This window comes from Heptranchias perlo, chromosome 18, assembly GCF_035084215.1.
Source record: "Heptranchias perlo isolate sHepPer1 chromosome 18, sHepPer1.hap1, whole genome shotgun sequence".
Lineage (NCBI taxonomy): Eukaryota > Metazoa > Chordata > Chondrichthyes > Hexanchiformes > Hexanchidae > Heptranchias > Heptranchias perlo.
This window is the reverse complement of record NC_090342.1, coordinates 9669336-9696294: the sequence shown is the minus strand read 5'-3', so window position 1 is coordinate 9696294 and position 26959 is coordinate 9669336. Positions and strand designations below refer to the sequence as shown.

The 26959-nt window shown below is 45.5% G+C and overlaps 1 protein-coding gene across 3 annotated transcripts in view; it reads left to right on the top strand.

The window, feature by feature from the left end:
* Window positions 1–26959, top strand: part of rassf3 (Ras association domain family member 3) — a 190233-nt gene that overhangs the window by 108223 nt on the left and 55051 nt on the right. For all 3 annotated transcript variants that reach the window (XR_010966180.1, XM_067999355.1, XM_067999356.1), the window contains 2 exons: window positions 20630–20737; window positions 25183–25453. Coding sequence is in view for 2 of the 3 variants with exons in the window: in XM_067999355.1 (XP_067855456.1) it covers window positions 20630–20737; window positions 25183–25453 (379 nt within the window). In the remaining variant the exon portion in view is untranslated. The remainder of the gene's footprint in view (window positions 1–20629; window positions 20738–25182; window positions 25454–26959) is intronic.

Here is a 26959-nt window from a genome sequence, read left to right as displayed (position 1 = left end):
GGTTTCACCTGTTGCTTCTGCAGTTCACCCTCCAGAACCTCCATCCAAATGGGCCACTATTCGTGTCCTTGTCTTGACTGGTGTTGGCAGGTTATTTAACCATGGGTGGCATCGGCCTAGCCTGATCCCACGGTCACAGTATGGTGCTCAGGGAGTGGAACCATAGCTGATTTCCAATCACGCCCCCCCCCATCCTTAAGTTAATGGTGCTGAGGCAAAATTGTCATTCCTTTTCCACTGCCCTAGAGATTAGTTAAAAGAATAAATGAAGTTGGATAAATGCTTGAAAGGGAAAAGTTTGCAGGGCTATGGGAAAAGTGCAGGGGAGTGGGACTGATTGGATAGCTCTTCCAAAGAGCCGGCACAGGCATGATGGACCGAATGGCCTCCTCCTGTGCTGGATTATTCTATGATTCTAAAGAAAGATAGATTCCCATTCATATAGTGCCTTTCATGACCTCAGGATTGTCCCAAAGCACTTAACAGCCAATGAAGTACCTTTTTAAAGTGTAGTCACTGTTGTAATATAGCTAACTCAGCACAGACTGGGGATTCTTTCTGGGGGTCTTCCTGGTCTGTATGGCCTAGCTAGTGACTAGATTAAACCTAATGACCATCAGGGGAACTCATCGACATCTTGAACCACAGAAACACATGCCATGTTGTACGATTCCATCCCTTGCGCCCATGAGTCGCAAATAATGTCCTTCAACGGGTTTTGATTTTGTACAGTGGAGGAATCAAAACTTAAGGGCGAGATTTTAACCCTACCCACCTGTCTGAAACCGGGCAGATGAGCAGTTAAAATCGCCCAGGTTACTTGCCTGCCCAGGAGAAGCCGGCAGCCCGATGGTTCCCGATTTTTTTATTTTATTTTTTTAAAACCTGCTCAGTTGAGCAGGTGGTAAAGACACCCGGCTAAAGCCCGTGGGGTCCTTTTCACATGTACGCGTCGAGTCCCGATTTGAGTCATCGGGACCTGGCTGTGGTTTTAACTTGGTGGCCTGAGCGGGAAGCCGCAGTGCGCTAGTTTCCCCACCAGGCCAACCTGACTGGGAAGGGGGATCTGGGCCCAGAGGAGGCCCAAAAAGGTAAAATTTTTTTTTTTTCCCTTGTGGGAAAACTTTGCCCCCCCCCCCCCAAAGCCCGCTGCAGTTTCGATCCCCTCCTTGCGATCGCGGGACCACCACGGGACAGCCCCTCGCAGCCGATTTTTTTTTTTCCCCCCCCCACCCCGAGTAGTCTCGGTGGGCCTCACCAATTTTCCCGCTGCTTCCAGCCCGGGACGTGTGGGAAGTCGGCTGGTGGTATTTTAAAACGGTTAAAATACCCCGTTTCTGGAGCAGCGGGTGAGTTTCTAACCCATGCTGCTACTCGCCCGTCCAAAACTGGCCCAGAGTTAAAATCGGGCCGTAAGTACGGAACAGCATCGCACACAGCGTGTGGATGTCCGTTTGAGTGCTGCACCCTGACTATTTTTACATAAGTTTATTATCTGTTAATTCAGATGGTGGCAAGTGAATGTCGTTCAGATCGCCACTTGCAAAATGGCTCCTCCGTCATTGGTTACTATAGCACAGGGACGAGCTTTTATAACAGGAGTCTATCGCTTGGGTTATGTACAGAGCGCCACTGTTAATCATTCTTTGACCATCTGTTCTCCCCGTACACTCTGAAGCTTGAAAATGTGGGTATGTTACTGTTTATATAACTGCAGCAGCTCTGTATAAACCAGTTTTATTTTTCAAGAGGGGCCCAGACAGATGAACGATAAAATCTCTTTAATGTCCAAGATTCCAGACTCAGCAATTCAAATGAGAATAGATAACGTTTTTTGATTTAAATCTCAAAACTCTTTTGCGTCTCTCGTGGAGATTACACCGGTACAGTCTCTTGTGACTATTGAAGCGCTCTGGTTTACATTCTGCTGTAAGCCACATCGGGCTAATGAGGAGAATGCGGTTGATATAAAACAAAACCGAGAAAATGCTGGAAACATTCAGCAGGTCGGTCGGCATCTGTGGCGAGAATGGGCAAGCTAACATTTCAGGCAAAGACTCTTTCAAGTGGATAACAAGAGGTGATTGAATGGCTGAAGTGACAGTAACAGGAGGCACAATGAGATAAATTAAAGATGTTCATGAGGTACAGAGAACGTGTATAGCTGAGGTGGTGGTGAGGTGGGGCAGGTAGAAATGGAGGTAAGTAAAACTTGCAAGAAGGGAGCCAGAGGCCCCGAAGTAAAGCAGCAGGTCAACACCAAGGACGCAGACAGTCCCACCAGCAGAGTGTTCCGATGGATGATCCCCATCCTAAGTGCCAGCTCTTCTACTGCCCTCTGCCACTTCAACAAATTCTGGCTTTCTGACCCTAACCATCTCTTTACTAAAGATGTACAGTCCCTTTGTACCTTTCTCTTTCACCGGGGTGACCTGCAGGCCCTCTGCTTCTTCCTAGAACAATGGCCCAACCAGTCCCTCATCCCCCTCCACTTGGCTGAACTAGTTCTCACTTTGAACAACTTCTCCTTTTAACTCCACTCACTTCCTCCAGGTAATAGTTGTCGCTATGGGAACCTGCATGGGTCCGAGCTATCCCTGTCCTTTTGTAGAATATGTTGAACACTCCTTTTCCAGTCCTGCAGAAGTCCCCTTTTTTTTTGCCCTCTTGCTCCATTACACTGTGCTGGGGCCACTTCCTGCTCCCGCCCTGATTTAGGGAACTTCTTTAGCTTTGCTTCAAATTTCTACCCCCTCCATTGCCTTTGTGATCCACCTCTGATTCTTCCCTTCCTGGACTTCTCTCTTGTGCTATCTTTGGAGATGGGCTTTCTACTGACATCTATCACAAACTCCATGACCCACAACCACCTGGATTATACTACTTCCCACCCAGCTTCTCGGAAAGACACACTCTCTTCCTTTCCACCAATGTCTCTGTCGCATTTGCTCTGCTGGTTCCACTTTCCGCACCAGAGCTTCTGAAAATGTCCTCCTTTTCCCTCGGCTGAAGATTCCCCTCGTCTGTGGTAGACGGGACCCCCTGCCAGGCCTGTCCCATTTCCCGTGCTCCTGCCCTCACCCCTTCCACCCCTATAATCGTGATGGGGTTCCCTCGTTCACCCATCTTCCACCCCACCAGCCTCCGCATTCACCAGATCATCTTCCACCGTTTTCATCACCTGCAGCATGATCCCATCAACAAACACATCCCCCCACCCTGCAGTTTCCGAAAGAACTGTTCCCTTGCTGAAACTCTGTTGAACTGTACTGAAAAGAGATCTCTGGGCGGATTAACAGGGCCAGTTTCCAGTGTTGGGATCAGATATCCTCTCGTTCTGTGTTTAAGTGTTAATGATTATAAAGTTGGTAGTGAGTGTTACAATAATCTTCTCTGAGGTGGGCGGCCATGGCCAAAGTCCTACAGCCCCATAATCTACTCCACGGTGTCCAACCCTTCTGCCTCTGTGGACCACCTGGAGCCTCGGAGGCTACATATAAAGCTTGAAGCTATAGTCCCATTAATTTGCATATCTCAAAGTTGTGGATACCAGTGCATCTCCATGCTCTCATCGCACTGTTGGTGGATAAACGCTCAAAGACCCACCCTTTTCACGAAATTCAAACCAAGGCAACCAACAAGGAAAAGATACGGGCACAAATGGAGCCGAGTTCGCTGGGATCTGTGGTTCAGGATGGCCAATTCTTAGATTTTACACACCCATTCCCATCCCCCCATCCCCGATCGACCGCATCTGTAGTAAAGAGGCAACTAAAAACAGTCAGCTCTTGAATTCGTGTCAACAATCACCGTTGTATCTTCGTTCAGGGTTGAGTTTCTGACTGCGTGCGCCCGGCTGGGCACAGATACTCGGAGGTTGTGGGTGCACCGCCCCTGCTTTCTCTACCCTTGTGGATGAACTGTTGTGTTCGAGTTATTTGTCGCTGTGTTCGTTCAGAATGTTGCCATCAGATCTAGAAGTGGCTCTTCCAGTTGTCCTGTGGGTAACTTTTTGTGTTTCTTGACAGGGTGTGGAAATATAATGGGGTATAAATTAGTCTCTGCCCGATTTTCTTTCTATTGAAGCCGATTTTGGTGGTGGGCGCCCGAATTTCTTTCACTTCCAAGAGAGATTTATACCCCAATGTCTTTAGAAAGCAGGTCAGGGTCACGTGTAATAGGAGATTAGAGATTACAGTGAACAAGTGCACACCAGGTAAAAGCAGTAAGTGTGTGTGCAGTGCAATGTTTGTAGGCTACAGGCCCCCTTGTACTGGTTGGATAGAACTCAAGTCTTTGAATATTATTGGATTAACATGTAGTCATTAGAAAAAGTTTTGAGTGCTGATTTTGTCTGGGTTTCTTTGTCGGTAGGAGTTCGGTTCATGTTGTGCAGCAATAGAAAGATTGGATGTTATTATTAACGCCTGTTGTTTCTGTTTAGATGTGACTTGTTCGGTCGATGACCACTGCTGATTTTCATTGTGGTGCGATTTTAGATAACTAGCCTGTAATTTCCTGTCATTGGTAATAACAGAATATTCATCATTAAACCTGAGAACTAAAGAGCTTGCCACGGCAATTTGCTGCCTTGATGTGAAGAATTGATCAAATTCTGAGTTCTTGGCCTAGAAACTACTGTCAGTATAAAGCATTATGCTGACAGTAATCTGGGCAGAATCAGCAGTAAGATTGGGAGTTCTGGTTAGTGCATGGTTTCTGATTGCTGAGTGCTGACTCCATATTGCTGGCAGCAGGTGCTGGATTCTGTGCGTAAAGGCGCACATTCTGAACACAGGACCAATTAAGGGGATTCGTGCTGGCGTGATTGTCACTAAAAGGTGTCAGCCTTGGCTCAGTGGGTAACCCTCTCGCCTCTGAGTCAGAAGGTTGTGGGTTCAAGTCCCAGTTCTGGGACGTGAGCTCCAAATCCAGGCTGACAGTCCAGTGCAGTACTGAAGGAGTGCTGCACTGACTGTGTCTTTTTTCGGATGAGACATTAAAATCGAGGCCCTGTCTGTCCTCTCAACTGGATGTAAAAGGTCCCATGGCACTATTCGAAGAGGAGCAGGGGAGTTCTCCCCGGTACCCTGACCAATATTTATCTCTCGACCAACATCACTGAAAACAGATTATCTGCTCGTTATCACATTGCTGTTTGTGGGACCTTACTGTGCACAAATTGGCTGCCATGTTTCCTACATTACAATCGTGACTACACTTCAAAAGTACTTCATTGGCTGTCAAGCTCTTTGGGATGCCCTGAGGTTGTGAAAGGTGCTATATAAATGCAAGTCTATTATTTAAAGGGGGTAAGGAGCATCATTGCCTGCCTTGCACATCGTTCTTTTTCTGCCCATATAAATTTGGCCGTTGAGAGCTGTAGCATTCCGTACTCCCCTGGCACTGGGCTAGTCTGAGGAAGATGAACAGGCTGCCAGAGATGTTGCATGGTACAAAAGTACTTCTTCATTGGCTGTGAAGTGCCTTGAGATATCCTGAGGTCCTAAAAGGTGTTTTATATAAATGCAAGTTTGGTCGTTCTTTCGCTATATGGGAGGACATTTGCAGACTCAACATAGCAACATCGTAGGCAATCCATCAGAAATAAGTTTTCCGATAAATGTTTTATAGCCCAGAGTCAGTATTGAGCCAGCCTGCTCCCAAATAAGGTTCTGATTCCTTCCAGTTTGTTTGAAATGTAATACAGATTTTAGCTTTCCCAAACTGCAGGATTGCTTTTGCCAGATGATAGCTCAGTAGTAGCAGCATATTAATTTTTAGCAGGTTAAACCAATGGTTTGCAGAATTGGACTGGTGTGAACGACGTGTGACCTCGAGTGTTTGCTGACATTGATATGGAAGATGCAGTTTAGATACCTGTAGTAATAGTGTACAGGGCTGGAATTGTGCAGCTGAGTGTGGGCCAAAGAAGGGGCTTATAGCTTGGGTTTTCACCTTTTTTTTTATAATTAGTGACCATATGGTAATCTAGTGGGTATGGTACAGAACTACCAATCCAGAGAGAGCGAGAGAGCGAGAGAGCTCACATTCCACCATGGCAAGTTGTGGAAGAGAGAGCGAGCGAGAGAGAGCGAGCTCACATTCCACCATGGCAAGTTGTGGAAATATGTTCAATAAATCTGGTAATTTGTGGGGTGGCACAAAGAAAGATGACCAAAGATAACATAAACCATGTGACGTATGAGCCAAGGTTACTTTACCTAAACTATGCTTTGCCTCCTGTCTGTCAAAAGATTACCGGATACCTGGTAGTGAGCTTAGAGCAGTAATTCAATCACTAGGTCACCACTCAATGATCACTGATGCCATGTGTGCTTTTGGTAGGTATGTGGTAATTAAAACCCTCGCCCCACTCTGATTAAAGTACTGGGGCTATACCCCAAGAGCTTCACTTGTACCATTGATTGCAGCTATGAAATGTCTGCCTCTCCAGTATTCGCCTCACTATTGCTTGGAGAAGGTTGAACGGGTGTTGAGGGGGAGGGAAGTTTATGTTGTTTTCCTAAGACCTTTGTCAAAGCATTGTGTAACATTGCTATGGCTTAGAATAATATTTCTCAGAATTTGATACAAGATATGTCAAGAGAACATTAAAGCCGTGTGTGTGCCCTTAAGTGGCCTAACTTCCCACTGTTCAATGTATCTGCAATGTAGTATGTTGATACAAGCCTCTTGTGCCTTATTTTTGTATCTACATCCTCTTGTAGACTGTATTGATTGTGTCGAGATAAATTTCCTGTTAAGGAAAAGGAAAGGACGTGCCTTTATATAGTGCCTTTCACAACGTCCCAAAGCACCTTACAGCCAATTTTGAAGCATTCTACCACTGTCACTATTGTAATGTAGGGAAATGTAGCAGCTGATTTGCACACAGCAAGGTCCCACAAACAGCAATGAGATGAATGGCCAGATAATCTGTTTTGGTAGCATTGGTTGAGGGACAATTGTTCGCCTGGGACACCTTCCCTGCCCTTCAGCTAGTGCCATAGAATCTTTTACATCCACCTGAGAGGGCAGACGGGACCTCGGTTTAACATCTCATTTAAAAGACAGCATCAATTTGCACACAGCACGATCCCACTAACAGCAGTGAGATACATGAGCAGATAATCTATTTGTGGTGGTGGTGAGGGATAGATGTCGGCCAGGCAAACTCCCCTGCACTACTTCGAAAGGTGCCATGCGATCCTTTACCTCCACACGAGAGGGCAAATGGGGCCTTGATTTGACGTCTCAAAGACTGCATCTCCAATGCAGTGGAGTTTCAGCCTGAATTAGGTGGAGTGGGACTTGAACCCATGACTTTCTGACTCTGGCAAGGGTGCTAACCACTGAACCAAGGCTGACACTTAGTATGTGACCCTTCAGCCATCTCAGCTGCATTCTCACAGAATTCTTTCTCTTGCCACATCTGCCAAAAGATATCTCTTTGACCATATTTTCCACCATCTTGCCTGACTTTTCTATTGCCGCTTGCCGCCTTCTGTGAAGTGCCTTGGCACATTTACTAGGTTATAGGTGCTATATAAATGCAAGTTGTTCTTGTTTTACACAGACTATTATTCCAAGTCCGTTCTTGAGGTGGAGGAGATGAATAATGGTGTAATTGTCTGTCCTAAAGTGAATATTATCATATCTGGAAAAACCTTGCAGAAAGGGCCTTGGCTAGATGAAAAACTAAGACTGTGTTCACTGGGACTCGGATTGGCATCTAAAAGCGTCCAGTTTTGAAAAGGTTTAATTTACCAATTGTCATAGGAACAGGTGCAGGCCATTTGGCCCCTCGAGCCTGCTCCGCCATTCAGTTAAATCATGGCTGATTTGTACCCGTTGCTCCATATCCCTCGATCCCCTTGCCCAACTAAAGTCTATCGATCTCCGTGTCGATGAAAAGATGAGAATGGGAAGTAAGGTTTTCACATGTTGGGTTAATTAGTCATTAACACAGATGGCTATTGAAAACTGAGGTAATCATATGATTTATGAGGGAATTAGAGGAAAAATATTAAAGGACACAAGAGTCAGGAAATGGGATCAGACTGGATAGCTCCAGTGTGGTGTCACCACATGAATGGGCTGGATGGACTCCCTGCTGAAATCTCTTTGATTCTATGAGCAAAATGTTCAGAACACAACTCGCTTTTTGATTAAAATGGTGAATCATTACATGTGACCTGCTGTTTCACTGTGTCTCCGCACAGAGATGAGTCTGCACTTTGTGCAAATTGCAAACACGAGCTTGCCTCTTTCATTCTACCCACAGGGTTCAACAGTCTGTGGTTCCTAACATTCTATACATTTCAGCTCTCCGGGGGCTGAGCGTCTGCCGCGCGATGCGTCCCTCGTGGCTCAGTTGTTGCCAAACAGACTAGAAGGTCCCAGGTTCGTTACTGGCGTCTGCTGAATTATCTGATCTCGCCCAGTATGGGCCCAACACCCTAAGCTAGGGAGGGGAAAACCAGCCCGGGTTCCCTGGGGACAGTCACTGTTCGGTGACCTCCTGCAGGAAGTTCATGTGATGCCAACGCCCGTGGAGGACTGGCTCGGCTGCGATGCACCACACAGTCGAATAGTGTGCCCGTCGCTGACTGAGGCTTGGGCGTGATGCAAGGGTACCTAGGAACTGTGGAATCATGGCATTTGGAAGAGATGAAGTAAAAAAAAACATATGGGGATGATTTCCTTTTGAATGTGTTTGTGATTTCACTAGAAGTACCAAAAGGAGGAAACTTCTCATTCCTTCATTGCTACATACAGCAACTAGAGATGGTCAATCTAATGGTTAATTGATCTCTAATGGTTACTTGCCTTCTAATCAATGGCAATTCCTATTGTGTGGTGGGTTACATTCGGATGCCTTTGAGTACACCATACAATGTTTCAGTTTCCTGCTGCTGCCCCACATCCAGGGAGGAGAGCAAGCCCACAAATATTTCTCCAGATGTTAAATGCAGTTGCAGACACTTAACTCAACCTGACGGACATGACCACAACCTACATTCCAGGGGGATGTAAATCCCACCGCTGATTTGCACCTCACCAAAGCTCCCATTTAGCACAGTCTTGTCTGTACTTTCCATTAGTCCTATGGAGAATGGAGGTACATATACTTCCTTTTTAAACTGTCTCTACCACTGCCGCCAGCTTCCCACACTGGGATCTGGTGCAGCAAGCGGCAACCCCACCGTAAACTTGCCGTAGTCACAACGACCAGCTGAAGACCTGCTTCCCCACCGATCTTCCTGGCTGTCAGCCTTGGTGAAACCAGCAAGTCTCCTTTGGGGCTGCTGGCTGGCCCAGACCCATACATCAGAGCTGATGACTCTAGTACGCAACTAACCCAATAAGAAAGCAACTTTAATTAGTTTGTGAGAGGATGGGCAGAACTTTCTGGAGCCCTGTGCCTTGGACTCAGTGGGAGGCTAATCGGAATATTGTGAGTGCATTGTCTGCGATTTTTCCATCCGTTAATCTTGCTGGCCAGAGATGAATCGCGGGGCAAGTTGCTCCTGATGTTACACCTGAGGCCCCACCAGTAACGCGGGGCTTCCAGTTGTTCCACTTATACAACAACAACTTGCATTTATTTAGCGCCTAAACATAGTAGAACATCCCAAGGCACTTCAAAGGAGGGTTATCAAACAAAACTTGACACCGAGCCACATAAGCCACACCAGTGGCAGAAGGGTTGGTAACCAGAGGTCACAGATTTAAGGTGATCGGCAAAAGTGCCAGAGGCGACGGGAGGAAACTTTTTTTTCAATGCAGCGAGTTGTAATGATTTGGATTGCACTGCCTTAATGGGCGATGGAAGCAGATTCAATAGTCTTTCAAAAGGGAATTAGATAAATACTTGAAGGGAAATAATTTACAGGGCTATGGGGAAAGAGCAGGACATTGGGACTAATTGGATAGCTCTTTCAAAGAGCTGGCACAGGTATGATGGGCCGAATGGCCTCCTTCTCCACTGTGCCTACTATGATGAGATATTAGGACAGCTAACCAAAAGCTTGGTCAAAGAGGTAGGTTTTGAAGGAGCATCTTAAAGGTGGAGAGATTTAGGGAGAGAATTCCAGAGGTTGGGGACTAGGCAGCTGAAGGCACGGTCGCCCTACGACTAAACGGTAATTGATACTAGCTCAATTGCTAAATTTAAATCTGAGATAAGATAGCTTTTTGGCAACCAAAGGTATTAAGGGATATGGGCCAAAGGCGGGTATATGGAGTTAGATCACAGATCAGCCATGATCTTATCAAATGGCGGAGCAGGCACGAGGGGCTGAATGGCCTACTCCTGTGCCTAATTGGCTTGTGGCTATTGAAATGAACTGTGCAAGTGGCGTATTATGACTGTAACCTATTGGAGGGCAAGTTGAGCTCTTCTAACAAAGTAGTGGGCAGTAAAGACCTGAGCGATCCATCAGTGCAGCATTTTTGTTTATACTGCACTCTCCCTTCGATGTGCGACATTCCCAGAGCTTCTGTCGTCACCTAGGCAGGACTGTACACGCTCAACAAGTTTGACCTGTTTGGGTTAATAATGAATGAAGACCATCATCATTAATATTTTTTTCCCAGTGAACTAACGCTGGGTGAATGTTGCAGAACCAGTTGCCACGGTTATTACCGTAGAGAGCACCCGGTGTATATTATGGGATGGCAACCCCACTGCCCCAAGATGGATGACTCTGCATTTTGCCTTTTAAACCTTGGGATTTGTGGACCTGTTACATTGCCCAGCTCCAAAGTTGGCACTGGGAATTTAAACCATGGTGCTCATGCCACCAGAGGGAGCGTGCAACTGTTACCGTAGCAACCCCTCCATGTATATTATGGGATAGTTTTTTTTTAACCGCACCCAATTCTCACCGCCACTTTGAATCTATGCCAACATTGGCGGCAGTGCTGCTGTTGGGGGCACCGGTTGAATCCTCCTCCTTTTGGTTTCGTTGGTGGCTGCTGTGTGTGGGGGCACAATCACCATGTTGTCTCCTTTCCAGATTTACGCTGACATTGGATCTGCTCTTCCCAGTAAACTGAGCTATCAGTCCCATGGTTCAGAAAGCAGACTCCTGATGGTCGTGTGGGGGGGGGGGTGCTGGGAGATATTCCTCAGGTGGTGAGGTAACTGGCAGTGTTTCGAGCTCTAGGATTCAGCTCCCTGGGGAATAATAACAGGCAACGGTACGAAATCCTTCCTTTTTTCCTTATTCTGTTGCTTGTTCCGATTGCGTACAGGTTCCCTCCCACACCCGTCTGCCTCTCAAACAACACTCTTCCCTTCTGGCCTTGCATTGATACTCTGGGGAATGGGATTAGGAAGCAGAGATATCCCGAACCCACTCCGTGCTCTAAAACTCGTCTATTATTACGACAGCACATAGTCTAATCTCAGGACTTGAATGAAGTTGGAATGTTGTTTCAGGGAGCAGGTGATGGAAGCTTGGGATACATCTTACAAGAGGAATAAATGGTAAGTAGGTTTTCATGGGGAGGTAGAGACGAAGGATGCTGGCTGACAGACACTTGTCTCTGGTGCTTCACCAGCGTGCTGACACTGTATGAGGTATGGAGTAGGAGCTGATAGATCAAAGATCTTGATTTGTTGGTAACGCTCTCGCCTCGAGTCAGAAGGTTGTGGGTTCAAGCCTTACTTCAGAGACTTGAACACAAAATCTAGACCAACGCTCCCAGTGCAGTACTGAAGGAGTGCTGCACTGTCGGAGGTGTGGTCTTTTGGATGAGACGTTAAACCGAGGCCCCCACCTGTCCCCTCAGGTGGACGTAAAAGATCCCATTGCACTATTTTGAAGAAGGGCAGGTGAGTTGTCCTTGGTGACCTGGCCAATATTTATCCCCACAACCGACTTCACTAAACAGATCATCTGGCCATTATCACATTTCTGTTTGTGGGATCTTGCTGTGCGCAAATTGCCTGCCGCATTTCCCACATTACAACAGTGACTATACTTCAAAAGTATTTAATTGGCTGTAAAGCACTTTGGGACATCCTGAGGTTGTGAAAGACGCTATATAAATGCAAGTCTTTCTTTCCTTATTGGTTAGCTTTTGATAAACAACCCACACACACACAATATGATCCCATGGCAACACTACCCGCACCTAGGATCGCTGTGATGTGAAGTGACTCTGCTTCACTGACAAACTGTGTATTTGTTGTTTTAAAAAGTGCTCAGTCATCAGGATTTGGTTTTCAGTTTACCCCGAAAAGCAGGAATGATCCAATGTACACAATCTGTTGCACTGAACGACTGATAAGGCATTCTACAGCTGAGTGGCTGTATTGTTATGAGACATGGGGAGAGGAAAATGAATATTGCTAAGAAACCACTCAATTGGCTTCCGTGTTACGTGTGTGAGGCACAAACCTTGTAGCAATCAGGGTGAGGAAAAGGTGTGGTGAATGTTTCTTACTAACCTTGTTTCCTCTGAGGCACAATAGGCCTCTGAAATACCCAAGACCTCGCTTAACTCTTAAATTTCCCGAAACCCATTGAACTGGTTTGCCATCTGTTTTAACGAAACAACATTTATCTGTTACAATCTCACTCTCTCACAAGTTGAATAAATCAGAAAATGTACCAATGCCTTGGATTTGTCGTGACTTTTACTTTCTCTTCTGTCCTGCTCTTGATAAACTTGCTAGTGATAAGGCAGCTGATACTAGTCCTGGGTAATGGTAGGGACATTTAGTTAATCATAGCATCTCTGGATTAGGGATGGGAAAACGAGTTAAGATTTTCATCTTTTGCCCCTTCAGCGTCAAGGCTGGCTGTAACGTCCCTGCGATTGAGAGCCCAGAGCGGGATCTCTTTTTATACATGGGTCAGCTGGAGATATGATGGGACAGACACTCTATGGACAGTTTAAAATGTCCTTGTACAGTTTGGTGAATCAGGTTACAGCAGAGGGCTGTTATGGCCATTAAACCGTGCCTGCCCCAGCGAGGAGAGAAGTGGGGGAAATTGGCTGAAAACTAGGGAGGAACGAGAGAAACGCAGTAAAATTGCCTCTGATGCTTGCAGTAGTTCAGGATGAAGTAAGTTGAAAGAGTTCAAGGGGGCTCAGTTTCCAATCACTGCACAGCAGCGATGAACAAAACGAATAGAATGCCGAACTATAGTCAGCACAGCGGAGTGCAGTCCGAGGAAATCGTGCTGGAACTTGTTCAGTGCTTGGCTTAGATCACATTTTGGGGGTAATTTTGACACTGGCTGCTATCCCATTGTACGTGTCTCCTGATTTTCATTCCCATTGAAGTCAATCAAAATGAAAATTGGTGAGATGTATAAAGAACGGCTGAATTGATATCGCCTGTCTTACATGTCACCCACCTCCATGGCCACTCCCTTCCCTATCTCCATAACATCCTCCAGCCCTACAACGCTCTGTGATCTCTGCACTCCTCCAATTCTGGCCTGTTGTGCATCCCCGATTTTCATCGCTCCACCATTGGCGGCCGTGCCTTCAGCTGCCTAGGCCCCAAGCTCTGGACTTCCCTCCCTAAACCTCTCCGCCTCTCTACACCCCTCTCCTTTTTAAGTTGCTCCATATAAAACCTACCTCTTTGTGTCCAGTTCTGGTCACCGAGCCATTTCTGAGAGGAACTTTGAGACTTATCCCTACCATCAGAAGGCCTGATTTATGAGGAAAGACTGGGCAAACTTGGACTTTTCAACCTTGAAAGGAGGAGACGACTGAGAGGTGAAATCGTAGATATGATAAATAAAGAATGGTATAGAACACTTCACAGTTAGGACTGCCGTCCACACATAGTGATCAACCAAGGAATGGACTTCTGGGTAGGGTAGTGGAGGTAAAAATCATTGGATCATTTAAGAAGCAGTTGGATGCTGTGATGGACAAGCTGTGATGGCCTGGTCTATTTAAATGAGGCCTGGGATTAAAGTGGCCTGGGCTTCAAGACAGCGAGCTGGGGCAAGCTGCTGGCCCCACACTCCCGCTCACTGAGTTTAAAACCGGGCCTACTCTCTTTGTTAACATGGTTTCAGGCAGCTCACATCTTTCCCCCCCCCATTTTGTGTTTGTAACAAGAGTAGGGTGCAGAAAGTGTGTGTGCTATAAAGTATTTGAATGTAAAGGAAATGGAATTGAGCCAATTCTGGGTATTTGCAAATTCAGGTCAGCCTCTCTGGAGAACGGATTGGCTTTTACCGAGTAGGTTCTAATGTTGAATCTGGCACTCCTTTTGTCTGATTACATCTCTCTGCGGCATTTTGGCGTGTCTTTCCACATTAAAGGTGCTTTATCAATGCAAGTTGTTGTCAATGACCCTGATGAACTGGCATATTACGACTTCTGATTTATTAAGCCACTAGCTTTAAAATGAACTCAACCTAATCTTTAAGGAACATAACTCCCAACTTGCACCAAGTCTCGTTCACCCATCACTCCTGTGCTCGCTGACCTACATTGACTCCCGGTCTGGCAATGCCTCAATTTTTAAAATAAATTCTCATCCCTCCATGGCCACTCCCCTCCCTATCTCCGTAACCTCCTCCAGCCCTACAACGCTCTGTGATCTCTGCGCTCCTCCGATTCTGGCCTGTTGCGCATCCCCGATTTTTCATCGCTCCACCATTGGCGGCCGTGCCTTCAGCTGCCTAGGCCCTAAGCTCTGGAAATCCCTCCCTAAACCTCTCCTTTTTAAGTTGCTCCTTATAAAACCTACCTCTTTGACCAAGCTTTTGATCACCTGAACTAGTATCCTTTTGTGACTCGGTGTCAAATTTTTGTCTGATTATAATCCCGTGGAGCGTGTTGGGACGTTTTTACTACGTTAAAGGCAAGTCGTTGAAGGTTAATAAAGGATCTTTTCAAAAGCGTTTGAAACATTGTACCGTGATCTGCAGCAAAGCTTTTGTTTTTCTGTGTTCAGTTGACATCTTTGCTGTAACATTAGTTACTCCTTTCAACACTGATGTCAGCAGTATGAGCCTGACCTTACCTAGAGAATGGGGAACAGAGTCCTGTTAGACTATTACAAACAATTTATGCCTTTTGAGTGTTTTTGTCTCTGGCCTGTTGAAAATGTAGATAAATAGACTTGAAGGAATATATATTCACGAAACATGTATTACTGCAGTATGCCAAGTCTCACTCTTGCAATTGGCCAAGATGTCTGTCCAAAATAAGCTGCGACTTAAATATAACTTGTTTAGAATCTTGGCAGTCGCTTCAAGAGACAAGTTGGCCATATATGGTGCGACAGTAGATGTAGCCAGCAGTGTTAATGGTATGATGTAATGAGTCACTCTTTTAAATGCATATTATTGTAGCTGAAGTAGTTTTGACTTTCAGGCTAGCTTTTTAAAACAAAAATTGTATTCATTTCTTTTTAAAAAAAAAAATAAATTCTGAAGCCTGAAATGGGTGCTCTTACAATAATCCCATGGGCCCTTCCTGTCTACCTGTAGTTCAGTCACACATTTAACACAGCACTGTGCTTACTTTTACTTGTGCTGTTTTGAATTTGTACCCCAGTCAGTCTAAGCTCGTGCCAACGAACTGCTAGAGAAACCGGGCAAATTTGCCCTTTAATTGCATTTTGCGCCATTCGTTTCATTTTACGGAGCTGAAAGGAATGAGGCAAAAGTGGGGAGAGGTGTGTACGCAGAGCAATGTGAGGTGGCGATGTTTTACCGCAGACAGTGTGACGTGCGTAGTTCACCACCTCTCTGAGGGACAATGCACAGACGGTGTAATACAACCCTCGCTCTGCTTTACGCTCTGGTAATGCTGTATTGTGACACGCAGTCCATGCTCCTTCAGTTCGCATTTTACTGTTACAGCCCTTTGACCGAATATCTAACTTGTTATGCAGAAACCGTGCCAAATATCATAAAATTATTTTATAGAACAGTGAAACTAAATTGTGTAATGCCAAGAATAATGTACCATCTGGCCGTCAGTTTAAAACAGTAATTTAATCCTTTCTGACTTCATCTGAACCAGTGGGTTAAATTGCCTTGTTGGTTGCTGTCTACATTTACCTATGTAACTCTGGCTGCGATTACACTACCCCTGCTATGTATTTTTAATTTTTATTGGAAGGAAGAGTTGCAAGCTTCATAGGGTGGGACGATGGAGATCTCCGGTATGCAGAAACCCAGAGGGAAGATGTTTTTTATTTTTGTTTCCTTTCACCGACCTTGGTCAGGGCAGCGGGTTGGCTGACCTGCTGAAGTCACTGATGGTCAGTATGTGACTGACTGCGTGCGCAGGGTCACTAGTTCTTTCTCTGACGAGACCCCCCGCTTGATGGTCTCGTTACGCCAGCACAACTGAGATTGGGAACTCGGCAGTTGAATGTATATGTGCCCTAGTTCTGTCTTGCCCAGTGGTTCTGTTCCAATTCACTCCATCAGATTGGGTTCCTAATATTGGTCGCTGCAATTGCACAGCGGGTCATTTCAGCATCTGACCAGAGAAGGATGGGATTCGGGCGCGGCCGTTGATCCAATGCAAGACGCTTGAGATCGACCACTGTCAATTGGCTTCTAGTTTACGTTGCTAAATGTGGCGAGAGTGGAAAGCAATCCCCCATAGGAGTGAGAGTCCGAGGCCCCGCAGATTTTACCTGCCAGGCCTTGTTTGAATATCCCCAGTCGGGTGTTTGGTCATTTCCAGGAGGGGATGTTGGGCCGCTCGGAGGCCAGCCACTGACATGAGGAGAAAGCTGTCGGCAGTAAGATGATGTCAGAGGGGAGAGGGGGAGGTGTTACGAGGGTCTTGCAACCTCTGTGGGCCTCACTGGCTTCCCGATAGGATCATCTGGAGGACAGGCTCCGGTGGGAGCCCCCACTTGGGAACGGATTAAAATTCCATTGAGGCCCATTCCCATGTACGTCATGGGACCACCATTTCCATTTATTAGTGCGACTCATTGGCTGCCCAAAACCATCGCCGCTAAATTCACAGATTGGCGGGAAATGGAGGCACTCCATTTTAACTGCTTCCCCGCATGCACACCCCAACCTCCTGCTCCTTTCCCTGCCAATTGGGGAGAATTCCTTCTTCGACAGCACCTCCCAAACCCACGACCTCTACCACCTAGAAGGACAAGGGCAGCAGGCACATGAGAACAATTCCACCTGCACGTTCCCCTCCAAGTCACACACCATCCCAACTTGGAAATATATCGCCGTTCCTTCATCGTCACTGGGTCAAAATCCTGGAACTCCCTTCCTAACAGCACTGTGGGAGAACCTTCAACGCACGGACTGCAGCGGTTCAAGAAGGCAGCTCACCACCACCTTCTCGAGGGCAATTAGGGATGGGCAATAAATGCCGGCCTCGCCAGCGACGGCCACACCCCATGAACGAATAATAAAAAAAAAATTAAAATCGCCCCTCCGTTTCTCATGGGTCTAAGAGTCTACTGCTGTGTTAGGTGAGCCAGATTTAGTGATGTAAACGTTGGGAGCTGCCTCTTGCCAGTCCCCTAGAATCCGGCCTAAATAAGCACCAGTATAAAAGTAGCTTGGCGATTGTTGCACATACGCCCTGCTCTTGAATACTGATCGAGAACAAGTCTGACCAGATTTCCGTGGAAAGTAGCAAATGCAAATGCCCACAATTTTATTTGCATTTTTCCCGGTCTTTAATTTCCATCTGATCTGTTGCTGTTCAGTTAAAGACATCCCTTTGTGATCATTTCACGTTTCGAAGTTGCTGTACAACGCTTTTTAAAAAAAAAAGTGCCCATTGCACCTTTTTCCTACAGGATTTAGGCTGATTTTTAATTCTAGGCCACTTGTAATAAATACCCCATGCTCGCCAAACGATGCTCCCCTCTCCCGCCCCGCCCTCAACTGCTCGATGCACTGCAAACATTTTTAGAACATTGCTGTTTTTGTCCCTGTTGGCAAATGGCTGCTATGAAAGCCAGCAATTTATGGAATAATTGTCTGGCATTCTGGAGTGTTGTGTGAAGAAAGAATAAGTCAAAGTGCCATTGTCAGGAGTCGAGAGGCAAGAACATGTTCAGCACTGCTGGCCACCCTCCACCCATTAGCCTATTCAATGTGTCTGTGTTCCACTAGATGTCAAGGAGTTATGCCCATTAGTCGAATATTAACTGCCCCCTTGAGGCGCTCTTACCGTATTTAATCAAACTCTGTCACCCTTGAGTCCTTCTAGAACCGAGGCACGCTCCTTACCTCCCGTGTTTTATGAAGCGGATGAGGTACCACCTCAATTACGTCACCTGATTTCTAGTTATACTGGAAGATGTTTATCATCTTGCTGGTTAAGCCACCTCATTTAACGCGTGCTGAAGGCCGGGCTGATTTTTTTTCTACACTAGCCCAATGTCACTGAGGCCCAGTGTTATTATACCACTGTTGTCCTGACTGAGATTAGCTGACTCTGCACAGACCAAGAGTTCAAAACCATAGTGGGCATTTGTTTTTTTTCCAACGAGCCACTGAGGTGGTCTCGTCTCAACAACAGTAACTTGCATTTATATAGCGCCTTTAACGTAGTAAAACATCCCAAGACGCTTCAGGGGAACGTAATCAGACAAAAAAATTGACACCGAGCCAAAGAAGGAGACATTAGGGCAGGTGACCAAACCCTTGGTCAAAGAGAGAGGTCTTTTTAAGCCGAGTCTTAAATTGGAAGAGAGAAGTGGAGAGGCGAAGAGATTTAGGGAGGGAATTCCAGAGCTTGGACCTAGACTCCTGAAGGCACGGCGGCCAATGTTGGGGTGAAGTAAGTGGGGAAACTCACTCACTCACTACAGGATTGTTGTGGGTAGTTGGTCCTAAAACCACTTTAGTTATGAACTGTCTGGTGCCCTTTCATTTCTCCCCACAACACCACCATAAACTTTGGGCCAGCATTTTCTCCCTGGTGATTAAATGGCTCCACACTATAAATGAGACAGTTTTACTTGCAGGAGGTCAGAACCCTGAATATTTGTACCTTGGTAACAGGCTTTTGAAGCAGCACAGTAAAGGGGCCCTGGTCCGAAGGTCAGGCTTCAATAGATGAAATATTTTGGTTAAAATAAACTTCACTTCCACATAAGAGAAATGCATGTTTAGTGACATTGTTTGAAGGATTTATGCCATTTCAGGACCTTGCCTTAATATTCGTTGAAAGTGAACTAGTGGGTAACTTCTTTTATATAATGTAAAAAAAATAACACCGGCCCCAGCACTTCAGATTAGCTGGAGTTGTACACTTGCAACTTTAAAGTTTAAACTATTACATTGCCCACGGTCGTTGATGAATACACTTTTTTTAATATATAAAACATGGTTAGAGAGTTAGGAGAGAGACTTCAGAAACTTGCTCGAGGCACCCAGTGGCCAGAGGCTACAATTACACATGACAGCTGACGCCATACAATGGAAGGGGAAATGGTGACAACAATTTACAATGGTAAATATCGTGAGAAAAACGTGCCCCAAAATCGTGAAAACCAGAAGTGTGCGCCCTATGTACAACTTGTAAAAACTAAATGGATTTAACAAAGCTTTGAGAAGTCTTAAAGTTATGTACAGCATTTCTGCGGATGGCCTGAATAACCGGACATTACCACGCATTAACTATTGTAAACGGAGGCTCCTCCAGTGGCTCAGGTGGTTTACACAGTGAGTGGATGATCAGAAATCCCTACGCTCCATTTCTACTGTTACAATCTCAGCCCAGGCGGTGGTGTAGGGAGGCTATAATTCCAGTTGTCCTCAGCACCTTTTTTAGTTAGGGAGGAGAATGGGTTCCTACTCCATATCCAGTGCCCCCTGCTGGAAGTTGTGTGGGTCTGGCTGTCCGGTGAGACAGCGCTGCGATGCTTTCTGCCATCAAGTTACCTGCTGACACTGTTGATGCTCGCTCATTTAATAAAGGACCTTTCGGGCAAGGTGCCAGGGAGACTGAGCTGCTGACCGGGAAGGAGTTAATGTTTGCTGGAGGAGAGAGAAGAGGGTACTGGACTAGCAAATGAGTTCAAATCCTATTTTGATGGGGTAGGCGTAGAGAAGACGTTTCCACTTGTGGGCGAGACCAAAACTAGGGGCCATAAATATAAGATAGTCACTAATAAATCCAATAAGGAATTCAGGAGAAACTTCTTTACCCAGAGAGTGGTTAGAACGTGGAACTCGCTACCACAAGGAGTGGTTGAGGCGAATAACATAGATGCATTTAAGGGGAAGCTAGATAAACACGAGAGGGAATGGAGATGGGGTTAGATGAAGAGGGGTGGGAGGAGGCTTGTGTGGAGCATAAACACCAGCATGAACCATTTGGGCTGAATGGCCTGTTTCTGTGCTGTAAATTTTATAAGTTGGGAAATTGAATTCAGTAAATCTGATATTTTGTGAGCTAGCACCAGATAAAATAACTGTGAAAGCTGCCGGATGGTTGTTAAAAACCCAACAGTTTCACCATTGCCCTTCAGGTAGGGGAGCCTGGTTGACTCTTAATGCCCTCAGCGCAGCTAAAGATGGACAATAAATGTGCATCCTCCCTCTAGAGTTTGGACTGAATTTTCTGCTCCTTCTATAACAAGGCTTCAGACCATTGTTTTGACATTTCACCCTTTTTGTTACAGGATGTTGAGAAGGAAAGGGAGCCCCAGAGAATACTTACAAAAGAAGAGATCAAACAAAGAATTGAAGCCTATAACTCAACAGTAACAGACAGGCTGAAAATGACCTTGGTAAGTGAAAATCTGATTTTTACCGTAGGTCTTTATTTTCCCTCTCTGGTGGCTGCTAATGTTGAACAAGTGTATCAAGAGAAAATCTGTCGTTGTCCAAGGACTCCCTGTTGCCTCAACTAGCAGAGGTCCACGTGAAATTTATGGCCTACTAAAACAACAACTTGCATTTTATATAGGGCCTTTTAACGTAGTAAAATGTCCCAAGGTGCTTCATGGGTGTAATCAGACACAAATTGACACCAAACCGAAGGAGACTTTGTGAATCTTTGGAATTCTGTACTCCAGAGGGCTGTGGATATTGAGTCATTGAATATGCTCAAGGCTGAGAAAGATGGATTTTTGGACTCTAGGGGAATCGAGGGATATGGGGATCGAGCAGGAAAGTGGAGTTGAGGCCGAAGATCAGCCATGATCTTATTGAATGATGGAGCAGGCTCGAGGGACCGTATGGCCTTCTCCTGCTCCTAATTCTTATGTTTTTATGGACATTAGGACAGGTGACCAAAAGCTTAGGTTTTAAGGAGCATCTTAAAGGAGGAGAGGGAGGTTCAGGGAGGGAATTTCAGAGCTTAGGACCTGGATGGCTGAATGCATGACTGCCTGAGTAGCTCATTAGTACTCCTAGTGCCTGGGAGCTGAACATCTCTCTCTCGGTAGGGTAAGACCTGTTCTGTCATCTGCTTGCCCCTTCTCAAGCCCGCTCTCCCACTTGCACAAGATCTCGGTGCAGCTCCATATCCCTGGTCCTTAAGAAAAAAGGGGACCAGCAAAAACTTGGCTGTTTTTCCCTCTAATCTATTTAGAATTGTAGATGAAGTGTGGGCAATCAGCCTGAGGTAAAGATGAGGTAAATCAAGAAGTAGCGTTTGGGTGATGGCAAGATTGGGATTGTAGGAGGGAGGAAAGACTCGGGAGGCAAGGAATTACACAATTTTGAGATTTGTAGAAAAGGATGGATTAAGAGTGCATAATAAGTCACAATTTTTAGAAAGTGAGGACTACAGCGGAGAGAAAGAATGTGTATGACCAGGGTAGTGTATTTGGACCTTTTAGAAGGAACAAGAAGGTTTGGAGGAACAATGACCATAGTATCAGAGAGGGAAGAGAGTGTTTTGATGGAAAGAGCAATGGAGAGAATGAGAACGACTTGAGAGGTTGGAGGCTAATGTAGAGGGCATTCTATTTAAAATTCGGCAACGTATTTAAACAGTGGCAATATTAAATTCCTGCTCCCACTCAGAATGGCTGCAAAATGCAAACCGGCAGCTCTCCAGCGTGAAGGATGAAGGCCTCCCACAGTTGCATAGTGTTAATGTCTTGGCTGTATAAACTGCTGTGGACCAAATTGGGCTGGAGACCTTTGTAAAAGTTAAGTCTTTTGTTACTTGTCGTTCAAGTTAAGACCCTTTTTATTGTTTGTATTTAGCGCTAGCAGTGACGTGAAGCTGCACTGGGTTTTAGTGGATGTTCTAGAAACTGGGGAATGGACAGTTGACAATTCCTCACTGGGTTAAACTGTTACCTTACAACAGTGACCTCAGATGTTAAACAAACGAAAGTTCTGCCTTATCAGCACTGATGCCTGCCAAAACTGGGCGTCTAATCCAATTGCATCAGCTCAGCTGGACTGATCCAGGAGCAAACTTTAGTTCAAGGGCAGATAAATCCTGTTTTTTTTTTCATTCCTTTCTCTCCCATAAATTAAGAGCCTTTTTTGCTCGGGAATGAAAAATGCATTAAAATGATCAGGTTGGGTTTTGTTTCACGTAGTAACAGACTGGTGCTGGTATTGCACGTTCCCAGGCAATCAGGAGGTGCCGTTTTTGAATGGGGTATTTGTAAAGAGGACTATGTTAAATACTTGGAACAGTCTCATAGCTTTTAAAACTGAACGCTGTGTAAGCCAGTTACAGCTGCTGCTTCTGGTTCGGGGCTTTAATGAATTTAAAAGTGCAGTGGGATCAAACTTTTGGCTGAAAGCTGTTTTCATCCCTTATGGTTCCCCCCCCCCATCTCTGATAAATACCATTCGTTGGGCCAAACAATCTTTTCCAGAAGCCTCTGCCAATGCAATAGAAGCAACTGTGAGGGGCTGTAAAATAATCACATTGGTTGATTGTCCAAAGAGGGGCCTTGGTTCCACTGGGCATCTTACCCAGAAGGCCTGGCTGAATCATGGGCAAGAACGGTATCCAGTGCCCTGCGTGGCACAACACCCAACGAACAGTAGTCATTGTTGGGAGAAAACGTCCATTTTAGCCTGGCTCTGAACACATTTTCAGTTCTCTAAACCTGCTTATTGAGGTGACTTCAGTTACGTGGAGAGACTAGAGAAGCTGGGGTTGCTCTCCTTAGAGCAGAAAAGGTTTGGAGAGATTTAATAGAGGTCTTCAAAATCACGAAGGGTTTTGATAGAGTAAGTGAGGAGAAACTGTTTCCAGTGGCACGAGGGTCGGTAACCCAGACGACACAGATTTAAGGTAATTGGCAAAAGAACCAGAGGGGCGAGGAGTTTTTTTTTAACCCAGCGAGTTATGACCTGGGGTGCACTGTCTGACAGGGTGGAGAAGGCAGATTCAATAGTAACCTTCAAAAGGCAATTCGATAAATACCCGAAGGGGAAAAATTTGCAGGGCTATGAGGAAAGGCAGGAGTGGAGAATTGGATAGCTCTTTCAAAGAGGCGGCACTGGCACGATGGGCTGGATTGGCCTCCCTCTGTGCTGCATCATTCTATGACTCTTCCTTTGTAAAGAGTCCAGCTGTACATTTGTATCTCAACTAATTACATTAGAGGATTATTATTTTATAAATTCAGAATTGACCAATTGTGACCTCAGTATTTAGGCCATCATAGGAGTGGGACTATTAATAGATGTCTTTACGCTGAAGAGTAACATCAACAACAATGTGCTTTTATATAGCGCCTTTTAACATCATAAAACATCTCAAGGCCCTTAAGTCTGATTATAGCCTAGAATGGGAAGGTACATTGATGCAAGAAGCCTTGGGGAGGGGGAAGGGAGGGAATAGAATACAAGTGAAGGAATATTCTGATAGATTGCATATTGTAACATCTGTTTAGGATGGAAAGAATTAAACTCCATTTTTCTCTCTCTCCTGTCCAATTCTGACCCAAAGGTGCTGCCTTATGTCAGGCACACTCCGATGCCTTGTGCAGACGGCCACTTTTCACGCGCGAGTCTAAAGAATGAGTGTTGGCAGGTTAGTCAACTCTTAGTTTGGGGGCAGGGGCAGGAGTGATGGGAACATGGCAGTCGAGTCCAATTTACGTCCTCTCCCTCCCAGCCCCAGGTCACAGAGGTCAGTTGTAGTACTCCTACCACTGCCCTGGCTGAGGTTTGCTAACTCAGCTTAGAAAAGTAGTTGAACCGGGGACCTTGCTGGTCTGTATGTCTCAATTCCTCAATGGATAGTGTACTGGAGGAGACCTATTGTGGTGCCTTGAGTCCCTCTTTTGGGGGGGACAAAACGTCCAGTGAATAATTCTGCATACGATACCAGAAATTAGAGGTTATAACTATCAGGAAAAACTGAACAGGCTGGGGCTCTTTGCTCTAGAAAAGAGAAGTCTGAGAGGGTGACCTGATGGACATCTTCAAAATTATGAAGGGATTTGATAGGTTAGACGTAGGGGAGATGTTTCCCCTTGTGGAGGAATCTCCAATTAGGGGTCATAAATATAAGATGGTCACTAATAAATCCAATAAGGAATTCAGAAGAATCTTCTTTACCCAGAGAAAGATTAGAATGTGGAACTCGCTACCACAAGGAGTAGTTGAGGCGATTAGCATAGATGCATTTAAGGGGAAGCTAGATAAACACATGAGGGAAAAAGGAATTGTTAGCGTGGATTTTGGACTGTTGAATTAAAGGCAACGATGAAGTGAGGGGATCTCCCCTCTTAACAGCCAGTCTAAGGCAGAATACAAAAGAGACACTTCCTTGTCCTTAGTCGATCAGCACAATCAACCAGCTCTTAAATGTATAAGCAGTCTGTTGTTGCTGTGCGAACTTAATTGGTTAATGTGTGTAATCAAGATTTATGATGTAAAAGCTACTGAAATCTGTATTTCAAAGGTATGTGGTTTTAGGGTAAATACCACTGTCATGTACCCATAAGTCACTTCATCGTTGCCTTTAATTCAACAGTCCAAAATCCACGCTAACAGAATAGAAGGATATACTGATAGGGAGGAAGGAGGCTTCTATGGAGCATAAACACTGGCCTATTTCCGTGCTGTACATTCTATGTAATGCCACCAGATAAAACTCCTTGATCGTAATATGCCATTCACCTCAAAAAAAAAAAAAAAAAATTCTAACCTCTGCCTTGGTTCCGGTGCGGTGGTGTGTGTACACAGAACCATGGGAACAGACTTTTTTAATTTTCTGATTTCTATATTGTTTTCCTCTCGGCAGAATTCAAATGAAGTATACACTGGTTTTATCAAAGTTCAGCTGGACTTGCGCAGGCCAATCACCATACGGCCCATAGCAAACCAAGGGAGCCATGCGTTTAATAACAACAACGAGACTGCCTTTTACATGCCCAAGGATACCACGAACACACTCCACATCAGCAGCACCAATACTGTGAAGGAGGTCATTGAGGCCTTACTGAAGAAGTTCATGGTTGCCGATAACCCTGCCAAGTTTGCACTCTTCAAGCAGTCTCGCAAGGAAGAGCAAGGTAAGGTGTATTAGCATGAAGCATAAGTTGCTGTAACGAGGTAGAAAATTCAACCAACTTTCTTTGACTGCCCTTTTTTATTATATAAAGACTTGCACGGATATGGGGTCTTTCAGGGCATCCCAAAACGCTTTACAGCCAATGAAATACATTTGAAATGCAGTCACTGTTGTAAAGTAGGAAACACAGCAGCCAATTTGCGCACAGCAAGATCCCACAAACAGCAATGTGATAATGACCTGATCATCTGTTTGTGATGCTGGTTGAAGGATTAATATCGGTCAAGACACCGGGGAGAACTCCCCAGCTCCTCTTCGAAATAGTGTCATGAAATCTTTTGCGTCCGAAAGGCAGCACCTCCGACGGTGGAACACTCCCTCGGTCGTGCACTGGAGCGTCAGCCTAGATTCTCGCACACAATCCAAGTAACTGATTGCTGTAGCAAATTTTAATTTCCACTGCTTTGTTCCCTTTCTCCACCTCCCACACAGCAGCCTCATAAAGGCCAGGGAAAAAAAAATCATAATTCTCGAAAATTTGATTAGAACAAATTGATTCAAGTATTCATTCTGTACATCCTAACTGTTCGTATACAAAGGAATGCCTGATTCCAGCTGTTTCAGGAGTGCTGCGTCATGCGACTTTATATTTAATGCTAAAGTGCAGTGAATAACACGCCACTGTGTTTCTTAAATTAAAAAAAAAAGCCTACAGGTACCAAATCTGGTGAATAAAAGGACTATTCAGGCCCAAAATACATAAAGCTTTATTCCTTTGAATGAAAACATTGAATACTGGGCATAGCGACATTTAGGTCCAAACCAGTGGTGTTATTGTTCTCTTTATGGAAGAAAAAATGCTCCCTCTGGGCTGTGAAAAGGGCAGACTTGTATTATAAATTGTTCTCTAACAGTTAGAGGCTACGATGGGGGGGACTGCAGGGTCTTTCTCATAGATGAATTAACATGGACCAAATGGCCCTCCTCGTCTATTCCTCTCTTTCCCCCCCCCCCCCCCCCCCCGCCCTGGAATCAGCACAGGCCGAACACCATGTGTAAAGGTTTCCAATTCAAACACCTGAGAAACCTGTAGGGTTTCTGGTTTGCTTGATGCTGTACACACACTCTTTCCTTCCCCATAGGGACACATCCCACTTAACTAAACCCAGAGAACCGAGGCACAGGTTGGCAGAAAGCAAGATTTGCAGGGGTCTCCTAAGTGTGCTGGAAGTTAACCAGCTAAAACCATATAGCTAACCAGTGCTAAGCTGCCCTGTTGCTAGTCCAACTTGGACAGCCCCACCTGTTTGGGTATTGGCATGCGGAGAAGACTGTTCAGCCCCCCCCAGTGATAGACCCCTTAAATTTTGGTGGTTTTTATTTTGGCGGCTATTACGCCAGCCCCTATGCCTGGATATTCCACTCAGGAGCTCGTCCCAGCTGATATTTGCCGTGAATTCCCATAAGGGCCTCGAAGGCCCCCAACCTTTACTAAGGGGAAAAGTCG